The sequence below is a fragment of the Cyclopterus lumpus genome, chromosome 1, assembly GCF_009769545.1.
Source record: "Cyclopterus lumpus isolate fCycLum1 chromosome 1, fCycLum1.pri, whole genome shotgun sequence".
In the NCBI taxonomy this organism is placed as follows: Eukaryota; Metazoa; Chordata; class Actinopteri; order Perciformes; family Cyclopteridae; genus Cyclopterus; species Cyclopterus lumpus.
The window spans coordinates 15160023-15172951 of record NC_046966.1 but is presented as its reverse complement, the minus strand read 5'-3'; the positions used below and the strand labels follow the sequence as shown (position 1 = coordinate 15172951).

General features: G+C 43.0%; 1 protein-coding gene across 6 annotated transcripts in view; it reads left to right on the top strand.

The window, feature by feature from the left end:
- dlc1 (DLC1 Rho GTPase activating protein) overlaps window positions 1-6374 on the top strand; it is a 75029-nt gene extending 68655 nt beyond the window's left edge. For all 6 annotated transcript variants that reach the window (XM_034545139.1, XM_034545130.1, XM_034545148.1 and 3 more), the window contains 7 exons: window positions 274-481; window positions 821-1037; window positions 1498-1612; window positions 2739-2954; window positions 3835-4052; window positions 4177-4350; window positions 4464-6374. In XM_034545139.1, the coding sequence (XP_034401030.1) occupies window positions 274-481; window positions 821-1037; window positions 1498-1612; window positions 2739-2954; window positions 3835-4052; window positions 4177-4350; window positions 4464-4563 (1248 nt within the window). In that variant the 3' untranslated portion in view covers window positions 4564-6374. The remainder of the gene's footprint in view (window positions 1-273; window positions 482-820; window positions 1038-1497; window positions 1613-2738; window positions 2955-3834; window positions 4053-4176; window positions 4351-4463) is intronic.
- Window positions 6375-12929: the final 6555 nt, after the last annotated feature.

Here is a 12929-nt window from a genome sequence, read left to right as displayed (position 1 = left end):
GTCAACAGGATCTGCTGTGATGTAACCATATTGACTGTAAGCTCTGGATTTGGGGATAAGTCAAGAATATTATTTTTCAATGATGCCTGCAGCACTGTACGGGCTTTGGGCACATCAATCATTTTTGATATGCCTGAATGATAAGAACGAACACTGTGCTCATGGTAATACTGAGACTAATAAGGAATAACAGTTCAAAGCTGACTTATCAGGTTCCTATGTATGAATGCATGGTGTAACTCTTTCTCCCTTTGTCCCCCACTTTTTGTTCAGGTGGGACTTTTCAGGAAATCAGGCGTTAAATCTCGTATCCAAGCTCTCCGTCAGATGAATGAGGCGAGCGGCGTAGATGGGGGAGGCGTCAACTACGAGGGCCAATCGGCTTATGACGTTGCAGACATGCTGAAGCAGTACTTCAGAGATTTACCAGAACCCCTGCTCACGAGCAAGCTGTCTGAGACCTTCCTCCAGATTTATCAATGTAAGAAAACAGACGCGTTCAGTCAAAGTATAAACAAACTCTTGTCAAGACATTACATGCCTTTACTTTAGATACACAGCCACACATCTGGAAGCGGATACACATGACGGTATTGTTTTAGAGCTGAAGATGCTTGCCTGCCATGGAGGAAGAAATTGTGAAACCGTAAAAAGAAAACAAACAAGATGAGTGCAGGAAATACCTGTGGAATGAGGTGATTGGTTCATCCTTCTGTGACTCACTGTTACATGACATCCCCTCAACCTGAAGCATGATTGTGGTCATCAGTCGTTGTTATATAAAAAAGAGAGCCATGACGTCCTCCCTCTTCCTCTCCAGACATGCCGAAGGAGCTCCGTCTGCAGGCAGCGCGTGCTGCCGTGCTGCTGCTGCCCGATGAGAACCGCGAGGCGCTGCGGACGCTGCTGTGTCTGCTGAGCGATGTGACGGCCAGCGTGTCTGAGAACCAGATGACTCCCACCAACCTGGCTGTTTGTCTGGCCCCGTCCCTCTTCCACCTCAACACCCTGCGCCGCAAGGAGAGCTCCTCGCCACGGTGTGTGTGTGTGTGTGTGTGTGCCTCCACACCACTTTAATTAGCTTAAAGTGTAACTTTATTTTGATGGCCATCGCTGGCACAGTGATTGTATTAGCAGTTTACATAACATGTAATATGTCGTGCATTCTCAAAACAGGAAAGGGTCGATCGAAAGAAACAAAAGAAGAGGATACTGCAGATGGAGGGTAGAAAAAGAGAAGGGGAGAGTTAAGCTGGAAATGGGAGTTGGGGAGAGAGACAGAGGAAATAGCAAGGTTACATAAACATCTGTACCTAATTAAAAAACGCATACTTTGTTTCACGTTTAGCTAGAAGAGGGTTCATTAGATGTAACCGACGACATTTATTTCTTTATTTCCAACCTCAACCCTCTGCCCGCGCTTACTCCCGTTATCGCGCGATGATGGATGCTGTTACTAATCTCGTCGTCCTCTTTTCCTCTCTGCCTTGATCAAAGGGTGATGAACAGGAAGCAGACACTGGGAAAGCCGGACCAGAGAGACCTGAATGAGAACCTGGCTGCCACTCATGGCCTGGCACACATGATTCAGGAGTGCAGCAAACTCTTCCGGGTCAGTAGTAGACACCAGGAAGTAACACAGCAACGTCTTCACGTTTGAAATTAAAATTAACATGTAAACAAAAAGATACATTCTGAATGGTTTACTGATTGAGATATTGATGAATTAAGTCGATGAAGGCCTGATTGCGAACAGAATGACCAAAGTCACCTCTGGTTCACATTGTTTCCCTGTGTTTGTCCTGCAAACAAACGGAGTCCCAGTTACATTGATCTAATTAATTTCATATGCGCAAGCAATATTATGCTGCTGTTATTATATTATTATGTTGCATAAAGTAAATGTGCAAGCCATCCTTCTGTTTTGTAGAACTGGACTTACTTCATGTTTCTGTTCAGTTAAACCAAACTTAAGCATTTGTGAAAGGATTTAAAATACAAAATAGTGACTCATCCAGTTTGGTTCTGTGTCCACAAGGATACACAGGAAATAATCATAAAACTACACTATTACTAATCCAATATAAATCCCTTTCAGCCTCAACTGTCTGCTGTGCCCAGTGCAGTCTTCTCTGACATGCTACAGTAAATGCTCAGAGGCTGCATGCGGTGGGTCATTAGTTTTAGTTTCATTAGATTGCCTCCTGGCTTCCTGTTATTTTCACATCACACAACAAATAAACTTGATTACCTCACAAATGATCTTCTTCTCATTAGATATACTTGCCAGTGGTGGTTCATAAATGGAAGATGACCTATGAAATAATTTGACTGTAATTTGCGTTCCATTTTCAAAAAACCTTTTCTTATCTAATGAAAATTATTTTCTTAGACATCAATATCGCTAGGCAAACAAGGAGATGAGAGTAGGATGTGGTGTGTTTCCATCCTTCAACGCGTAATACAGTTTTCCATTAATTGAGGGGGAATTGATGCAATCAGAGTCGAGACAAACACACAACATTGAGTAGAGTCTTAGTGGCTGAATACGCTTATCATAGGACATTTATAACTTAAATATCCCCTTCAGACAAGTTTTAAGATGTATACAATTACTCCTGAAAAGTCTTAACATTAAATCTCATTTACTTCCTAATCAAATTGTCACACGGCCTCCAGAAACCAATGGAAAGGTAAGGCCTGGCTCTCATGGTCCTCCTTCTCCTCCTTTCACACAGATGCCAGAGGAGATGAATCGCTGCAGGAACTCCTATGTGGAGCAGGCGTTGCTCCCGCGCCGCTTGCAGGAACTCGCCGGTGAGGAGGCCGGGCCGGGAGGTTACAGGGTCTGCCTGCAGGAAAGCCTAGACGCCCTCCTCAAAGACGCCAAGGACAAGTTTAAAGGTTACGACAGCTGCTCCACACCTGAGCATGCAGAACTTGCCTGTAGGAAGGTGAGCCCACTGGTTTATTCATCAACTCTCTTTAGTTAATTTTAGGAAGAGAAATATACTTTTTTCATTGTGTTCAAGGGCGAAAATAATAAGATTCATGGAAGATGATTTAATGAGAGAGAGACAGATCATCTGTCAATCTGCCTTTTAGCCACCATTCACCATTCACCATTAAAGCACACAACTATCTGTGTTCCTTCTTCTCCTTTCCTCTTTGGTTCTGACTTTCCCTTTCTCCTGCTTCTCTAAATATCGAGTGGAAAACCCAGCCATTAGTGTTTCCTGTATGGAGACACATCCGTGTGAAACTGGCCTGGCCCTTAGCTTCTCATTCCCATCACAGTGTTGGACTCTATCCCAGAATGACATCAGCTTGACATAGACACACAAACATACACAAGCTCGCCATTATCCCAAGCTTACATTTCCGGTGTCTAGTGTGCAAGGGCCCTGTATGAGGAGGTTATCTTTTCTCCAGTCACAAGGCCCAGATTGTTCTTTATTATCTGATAGCAGAACGAAGCAGCTGACTTGGCTAATGGGCATTGGGAGGTTTTGAAACACAGCCTGACTGAATAATGGCTGGAATACCAATTACAATTTCTGTAAAGCTTCCAAACACTTGCATAAGATACTTGAAGTGTATATAAAAAATAAGTGATTTCCAGTATTTAACATCTCACACAGTTTATCGTACCATTCAATTATCCATGTGAACTTAGATTACCTTCAGGCATCCAACCCCAGTTTGTGTCGTTCCAGATTTCTCTCTCTGCTCATTTCCTGTCATCTCTTGCACAGATCAAATAAATGATGCAGAAGGAGAATTTTCATGAAAAAAAGAAAGCATGTCAAGTTGTCTTTGCACATATTTCTCCAGGTGCATGATGGTTTTCCACTGCGGCTGTGGAAGGTGACCGTGGAGGTGCCTGCGAGTCCTGAGGAGGTTCTCATGCGAGTGCTGCGGGAGCAGGGCTACTGGGATGAGGACCTGCTGGAGAGCCGGGTGGTGGAGACCCTGGATGAGAGGACAGAGGTCTACCAGTATGTCAGGAATACCATGGCACCACATCCCACCAGAGACCACCTGGTGCTCAGGTAGACATTGTCCTCTTCCTCCCTATCCGTCTCACTTCTCTCTTTGTCTTCATCTTGTTTGATGTTCTGCTCCGATTTCATGTTTAAAAATAAAATCCAAACCACTCGTTACTCTCCCTCCCAGAACGTGGGTAACGGACCTGCCGAAGGGAGCGTGTGCACTGGTGTGTACATCTGTGGACCATGAAGGCGCACGTGTTGTGGGCGTCCGGACCAATGTCCTCACCTCTCGCTACTTCATCGAGCCCTGTGGAACCAACAAATCCAGACTCACACATATTTCCAGGAACGACTGCAGGTGTGCGAATGACTGACCGGAGCATGGACAATTAGTGGATTAAAATTAGTCCGAGTTATTTGGTCACTCAATGTTTTGTAGTTAACAACATGTCCTTTTCTGTTTTCTTTCAGGGGTCGTTTCCCAGAGTGGTACAATAAACTATATGGACACTTGTGCGCTGCTGAGGTGGCGCGGATACGTGACTCATTCACAGTGCCCATGGACAAATAAGAAAGCAGTGTGCAATTTGGACAACAGCGCCTTTGAAACATCATTTGGATTCGACAGAGGACTCAAAATGACTCATTCCACCAGAGAGGAAGATGGGGTGCAAGCCTCTTTATAGTCAGATTTTAAGGACAAATCCTGGATCCTGGATTGAAGGAATGTTTTGCTTTGATTTTGTGACAACAGACTGACATCATCGTTTAAAACTGTTCCGTTTGGGCGCTCAGTGTGCTGCCAAGAGGACTTGTGACACACAAAAAACTTATCTGGGCCAAAAGACATGATGTCGCTGATACAGGATGTGATCCAAAGGGTGCTGTAGCTTCTGAGAAGCATGTGTGTGTGTGTGTGTGTGTGTGTGTGTGTGTGTGTGTGTGTGTGTGTGTGTGTGTGTGTGTGTGTGTGTGTGTGTGTGTGTGTGTGTGTGTGTGTGTGTGTGTGTGTGTGTGTGTGTGTGTGTGTGTGTGTGTGTGTGTGTGCGTGTTCAAAGCAACAAACGGTTATTAGATACATATTCTTCCCACTGGTTTTCCAGTGGCAGCATAATGTGTACATACAGTATTCTGTTCACAGTCGTGGTATGTGTCTGTCTTGTGTTAGCTCTGTCCCGTTATTGTGTTACAGCATGGCACAGGAGGAATATAGACAATATTATGGTCAGTTGATTGATGGATCCATGAGTGAAGAAAGATGTGAATTTGCTGGTAATATGCAGAGTGAGTATAGAGACAATAGGCGGGATAGAGTGGGATGACAGGTGGCTGATAGCAGGGTTTAAGTGTTTCAGGAGAGGAAGTCAAAGACGGATGAGAATCGGTGGCTGGCACACCAAAAAGAGAGTGAACTAGCAAAGAAATGGCCTCATTTCCAAACATACACATATACATCCATTCATGTTGCCCTTGAAGATGCGAGGGCAACATGAGTTTCTGTGCTAGCAACATGACATAGTAGAAACATAATAGAAACAGTCAAAGGAAGTGGTTGTGACCGAGACAAGGAATGTTGCATATTTTACAGGATCACACCAACAAAGCTAGAATTTAATACCAACAGATCTAGCTATATTAATGGACCAAATTTTTAAAAAAGAAGCTAAAACAAGTAGCTTTCAAATATTGAGCTTTTCCTCAAGAGCACAGTCAATTCACTTTTTTATTGTTTAAGGATGGACTTGTATAGGTTTTGAAAAATAAGACAAATATTGATTTCACAATAATTTTGATGTACATGAGAACAGACAACAACAATGCACTGTTCTAACTTGCAACAGAAACCTCCGGCTAGTCATATAAAGATGAGAAGTAAACAGACAAAATGGGCCTTTTATAAAGGTGGAGATTTTACAGGTTTTACTGTAAAGAAGAGGGCAGATTGAATGTTTGTGTGATTTCAAAGGAAGGAAAACGATCTTTGTGTAAGCTTCTTTCTCTGTACTGTCGTGTCAGTGTTTAAAAAGAAGTAAGAGATTTAGGTCCTCATGACCTTCTTCATTCATAACACTCACGCTTCAATCTGAGGGCGCGCATATTTCGTGTTGAGTTGTATGATTAATTCGCTACGCCATTGTTCATATCGTAAACGTTCGTACCTTTAACTGTGTCTCCGCCAAATAATAACGCATGACAATTAGTTAATTTAAAACAAATATATTTATACCTCAGATATATGTTTGTTTTGTATCATACCATTTTATTTTATTGTAAATGTTAAGCTTTGTGTTACAGAAATGAACAAATGTTTTATCTTTTTTATTAATATTATTTCTGTACAGGTTAATCAAAGTGCACTATTAAATGTATTAAAATAAGAAATGATGAATTTGTCATTTGTTTACACTACAGTTAGTTCTGGGGTTTTAACACCTTCTCAGATCCAGACTAACTGGATTTTCCTCACCGTCATATCCACCTCTTTCCGTGTCTAACCTTCATTCCACACCAGTACGTTTATGATTGAGCTGTATGCATTCGGGGTACCAACTGGCTTCGTAGATGGTGATCCGACTCCCCACAGCTGGCCTGGTCTGGATCCGGCAGACTCAACAACGAGGGGCGCAGTCATGCAGAGAAGAAGAGGTCAGAGCGGAGGCCAATGTTCCCCATTATGTTTTTAATTAATCACTTGACAAAATGAGAAATAGCCACATGTAGGAGCAAAACACTTATTTTCTATGAACATGTTTATGATCTATAAACCTGGTCTGTGTATTTATATAACTCAATACTCTTGCTTTGGACCATGAACTATCACGTATTCAGGAACTAGAGATTACCCAAAGCCTCAAAAGAGTCAAACACGAAACCACAGATGTGGGCATGTCTTCGCCTTTGAACTTGAAATGTGCATTTGACAGATTTGTCTTCCCTTTTGTTTGAATAACAGATGAAAAGTAAACCTTTACAGGCTAATTCTGTTTATCTCTTTCTTTTTTTCTATCTCTTCTTCTGTTAGTGTCTGGCCACACTCACTATGATTGCTGGTATGTTTCTGCATGCACATGTGTATGTATTTTGCTGGGAACACAAACACCTCGAGGAGATTATGCAGAGCAAGATAGGGTCAGCCCCAGGGCTGCGTTTCTGCCTCGTTGTTTGAGAATCAGACGCAGAAGGTTTCCCACATTGATAAATGAATGCAAACGAACGTGCGTGTGCGTGTGCGTGTGCGTGTGCGTGTGTGTGTGTGTGTGTGTGTGTGTGTGTGTGTGTGTGTGTGTGTGTGTGTGTGGGTGTGTGGGTGGGTGGGTGGGTGGGTGGGTGGGTGGGTGCGTGTGCGTGCATGAGTGCGTGCGTGTGCGTGCATTTCTTCCAGTTTGTCATGCATTTATCAAAAATGTTGTAATCATTTTGCAACAGAACAGTATGAATGTTATTGCTGGACACAAACCAGGAGGGATTTTAATGAAATACTTACTTAAATACTTTATTTTTTTACAATTAAAGATCTTCCCCCTTTTGTTCCTCCTGAACAGAGGTTATCAGCACAACTAGTGTGTTGCTTGAAAAGATGTAAAGGCTGCAGTAAGAATAAAAGATGAAAGTCGGCTTCAACCAACTGCAGGTTAGGTCAATACACTAGTTAAATACTACAAATCAAACACATTTTTCTGCATGTACTTGCACATGTTCATTAGTTTTCAATGCACATTCACCAGGTGTATGAACAAACCACCAGCAATATCCTCCTTATTACAGATTGTTTTACATGTCGGGTCACACATGACAGGAATGCTTTGGGCTACTCCTCTTCATGTGGATGGGCATGCTCTGTTACATTACATCCTATTGTTGTGGCAACATAAATGGTATCTCATCATTGATAACACAGAGTTTGAAGAGTCAACATGGAAAAGAACAACAGATAATTTAGTCAGTGTTTATACAGTTGACCTCATATCATTCCTCATCATATCTCCATATTCCAGAAATTCCAACGGTTGGAAGTAAAGCTATCAAGCAAGGAAAGACAGATCTGTCTTTTTGTCCTCCAGAAAAAGGAGTTTGGCGTACAACTCCAAATATAGCAGTGCATGTTCATGTTTGTATGCACATTTGCATGTGTGAGTGTGGCATGACGAGAACATACCGCCATGTCTGTACATCCTTCTTATATTGAAGCTGTTTATCTGCTATCCTTCAATTATTATCTGTGTTTAATTAACCCATGTGATATTGAGCACGTCCAGCTAACGCCTTGTTACTTCTTGACTACGAGTCACAACGTAAAGTCTATTTTACAGAACAACACTGCCCTCTGGTGGTGGTTTGGAATAAAACGTGTACCCACGTCACAGGCATCTCTTAGTCACTCTGGTGTTCCACTCTCACTTAAAATACATCGATTTAAGTAATCCGACACCAAATACACGTACGCCATGGAAATATATATTGAATTGCTTCTGTTTGTTTTGTTTTGTTTTGTTTCATCAGAAAGCTAGGTTGTTTTTAATTAAGTTAAATAAATAAATAAAAATGTTAAACAAAGCTTTTAAATACATTTTAGGAAAAAACATGGCCGCCAATGGGCTATAAACATAACCTCATGATAGGAATACACAAAACCCAGGAAATGCGTATACATTTTTGTATACGCATTTTTGCATTTTCTTTATTATTTAATTTTTCTTAAATTTAATATCTCCTGCTCTGCTATTTTATTGCAGTGTATATATATTGTGCATTTTTTCATTTTCATTCTTAATATTAATTAATTAATTCATGTTATGTTTATTTTTGTTGCTGTGTTGGGCTGTGTTGGGCTGTGTTGGGCTGTGTTGGGCTGTGTTGGGCTGTGTTGGGCTGTGTTGGGCTGTGTTGGGCTGTGTTAGGCTGTGTTGGGCTGTATTGGGCTGTGTTGGGCTGTGTTGGGATGTGTTGGGCTGTATTAGGCTGTGATGGGCTGTATTGGGCTGTATTAGGCTGTGATGGGCTGTGTTGGGCTGTGTTGGGCTGTATTAGGCTGTGATGGGCTGTATTGGGCTGTGTTGGGCTGTGTTGGGCTGTATTGGGCTGTGATGGGCTGTATTGGGCTGTATTAGGCTGTGTTGGGCTGTATAGGGATGTGTTGGGCTGTATTAGGCTGTGATGGGCTGTATTGGGCTGTGTTGGGCTGTATTGGGCTGTGTTGGGCTGTGTTGGGCTGTGTTGGGCTGTGTTGGGCTGTATAGGGCTGTGTTGGGCTGTGTTGGGCTGTGTTGGGCTGTATTGGGCTGTGTTGGGCTGTGATGGGCTGTATAGGGCTGTGTTGGGCTGTATTAGGCTGTGATGGGCTGTATTGGGCTGTATTAGGCTGTGTTGGGCTGTATAGGGATGTGTTGGGCTGTATTAGGCTGTGATGGGCTGTATTGGGCTGTGTTGGGCTGTATTGGGCTGTGTTGGGCTGTATAGGGCTGTGTTGGGCTGTGTTGGGCTGTGTTGGGCTGTATTGGGCTGTGTTGGGCTGTGTTGGGCTGTATTGGGCTGTATTAGGCTGTGTTGGGCTGTGTTGGGCTGTGTTGGGCTGTGTTGGGCTGTGTTGGGCTGTATAGGGCTGTGTTGGGCTGTATTAGGCTGTGATGGGCTGTATTGGGCTGTGTTGGGCTGTGTTGGGCTGTGTTGGGCTGTGTTGGGCTGTATTAGGCTGTGATAGGCTGTATTGGGCTGTGTTGGGCTGTGTTGGGCTGTATTGGGCTGTGTTGGGCTGTGTTGGGCTGTGTTGGGCTGTATGGGGCTGTGTTGGGCTGTGTTGGGCTGTATTAGGCTGTGATGGGCTGTGTTGGGCTGTGTTGGGCTGTGTTGGGCTGTGTTGGGCTGTATTAGGCTGTGATGTGCTGTGTTGGGCTGTGTTGGGCTGTATTAGGCTGTGATGGGCTGTATTGGGCTGTGTTGGGCTGTGTTGGGCTGTATTGGGCTGTGTTGGGCTGTATTAGGCTGTGATGTGCTGTGTTGGGCTGTATTGGGCTGTGTTGGGCTGTGTTGGGCTGTATTAGGCTGTGTTGGGCTGTATTAGGCTGTGATGGGCTGTATTGGGCTGTATTGGGCTGTGTTGGGCTGTATAGGGATGTGTTGGGCTGTATTAGGCTGTGATGGGCTGTATTGGGCTGTATTAGGCTGTGATGGGCTGTATTGGGCTGTGTTGGGCTGTGTTGGGCTGTGTTGGGCTGTGTTGGGCTGTGTTGGGCTGTGTTGGGCTGTATTAGGCTGTGATCGGCTGTATTGGGCTGTGTTGGGCTGTGTTGGGCTGTGTTGGGCTGTATTGGGCTGTGTTGGGCTGTGTTGGGCTGTGTTGGGCTGTGTTGGGCTGTATTAGGCTGTGATGTGCTGTGTTGGGCTGTGTTGGGCTGTATTAGGCTGTGATGTGCTGTGTTGGGCTGTGTTGGGCTGTGTTGGGCTGTATTAGGCTGTGATGGGCTGTATTGGGCTGTATTGGGCTGTGTTGGGCTGTGTTGGGCTGTGTTGGGCTGTATGGGGCTGTGTTGGGCTGTATTGGGCTGTATTAGGCTGTGTTGGGCTGTGTTGGGCTGTGTTGGGCTGTATTAGGCTGTGTTGGGCTGTGTTGGGCTGTGTTGGGCTGTGTTGGGCTGTGTTGGGCTGTGTTGGGCTGTATGGGGCTGTGTTGGTCTGTGTTGGGCTGTGTTGGTCTGTGTTGGGCTGTGTTGGGCTGTGTTGGGCTGTGTTGGGCTGTATTGGGCTGTATTGGGCTGTGTTGGGCTGTGTTGGGCTGTGTTGGGCTGTATTGGGCTGTATTAGGCTGTGTTGGGCTGTGTTGGGCTGTATTAGGCTGTGTTGGGCTGTATTGGGCTGTATTAGGCTGTGTTAGGCTGTGTTGAGCTGTGAACCCTTAATAGTTGATACATTTCCTCAAGGAACATTCTGTAAAATGTTACGGACTCCAATACAACTGCCCGATTGTTTTATTGCAGTCATGGACCACCTTGAGCACTAGAGGGCGGGCTCCTTCCACACGATACAAAGCTGTTTCTTGTCCAGCCCTGTTTGTCCTCATACAACCCCAACTTCATTATGCAAAGGCTGTCCAACCGTGTAGGCACAAAATACATTATTTAATAGACGGAGGCAGGAATACTGATCTTTTTTTTGTATTGTGACTTCACAAGACAACATTGTTCCCAGTATGCCTGGTTTAAGCTTACAATTTACAGCAAAGCAAATCATTTCACAATTTATCAACATAGCAATTGCAGAATAATGGTATTCTTATTTTGTTGATTTTGGTTATTTTGCTCTTTAATTTGTGGTTATTCTTCTGCTGTTTGGGGTTTCAACAGTACTGTCTCGATTTTGTGGTAATTAAAGTACAACTTTTCATGCCTCATTCATTTGAAATTGTCACATAACAACAGAGGTCGCCTACAGCACATTGCGTGTTTCCTTAAAACCAGAGCTGTGTTTAGGACTTCAAATCAGTTGGTTGTTTGAAGTATAGTTTAAAAACACTAGATCTGTTTTATTTGTCTGTTCATTGATGGACTGTCTGCAACTGTATCAAGACACCACGATATTCGTGGAATGTCAATTGCTTTCTTATTTTTTTTTATTGAATGTCTTCTGTATTGCACAAAGCAAATTAGTGGTTATTGCCCATCAGTAGCCCATTCCTCCAGGCGATGGCAGGTGATGATGGGAGGTGGCAGACAGTTCAACGTGTTGTGACAGCCAGTTCAACGTGTTGTGACAGCAGATATGCAGTATGCATATATTGTGGTTAAACTATACTTGGTTTGGGAAGGAGGATTGTAAGGACTTCTGTCAAGAGGCAGAAAATAACTGCTTAAGTTGAAGGAACAATCTGCCATTTTTGGACTTTACACTATTCAAACATTTCATATGAAAATTATAATAAATAGAATAGAATACAACTTTAAAATCTTTGGCTCACCACAACATAAAAGCACACAACCACATGTAACATACTATACAGAAAAGTAAGATGTCCAAAAAATGTGGCAACAAGATACTACAAAGATGACAATACAATACTAAATCACCTCTGTCCAGATCCTCCAATTGAATCAACATCAATAACCCTTGCACCACTTTCACGGTATATACTGCGTATACACTTAGATACACTGTATACACTTTTCATTTTTTTTATTATTTAATTTTCTTAACTTTAATATGACCTGCTATGCTATTTTATTGTATTGTATATATTGTGCATTTTTCATACTTAATATTAATATGTATATGTTTACTCTGTAACTTTGTACAAAGATGATAACAAAACTAAACAAAAACCCAAGAGTAGGCCTACATGCAAATACTTTAGACACTTTAGAGCACACTGCAGTACATAAAGTGAATGCAAGGATCCTCTATTCTTCAGCAAGTAGAAGGCTCATGTTTGCAAAAAAATATTAAAATAACTAAAATACTAGACACACTATTCACAGGCCATGGAGGTATTGCAATGTTTATTGTACTTTCTTTATTTGTGCAAATTGTGCTAAATCAAACAGGAGGTGCACACAATTAAAGGTGTGTGTGAAACACGTGATAGTTCATATCATAATTAAAGGCAGACAGGGAAGATACAATGATAATATACATATGGTAACTTGGGTGTGACAACATCCTATTACATAACCGGTTATGAGAGTGTCAGTTTTCTGACCACTCCCCAAAACTCCACAATTGATAAAAAGGACCAAGGACGTGTATTACATGTTTTTATTATATAGTTTTGTTTTATATTCGCCTGCTGGTGCAACCTGGGGGATTTCAGAAGCAGAGGAGTCTGGGACAAATGGGTGCGCTGTAAACTGGCCCAGTTTCCATCAACTTCACTACGTCCTTTCCGCAGTTATGAAACTTTCGAGCGCAGGTTTTGTAACCACGCCGTCCTGACCAATCAGAGCTCGAGTT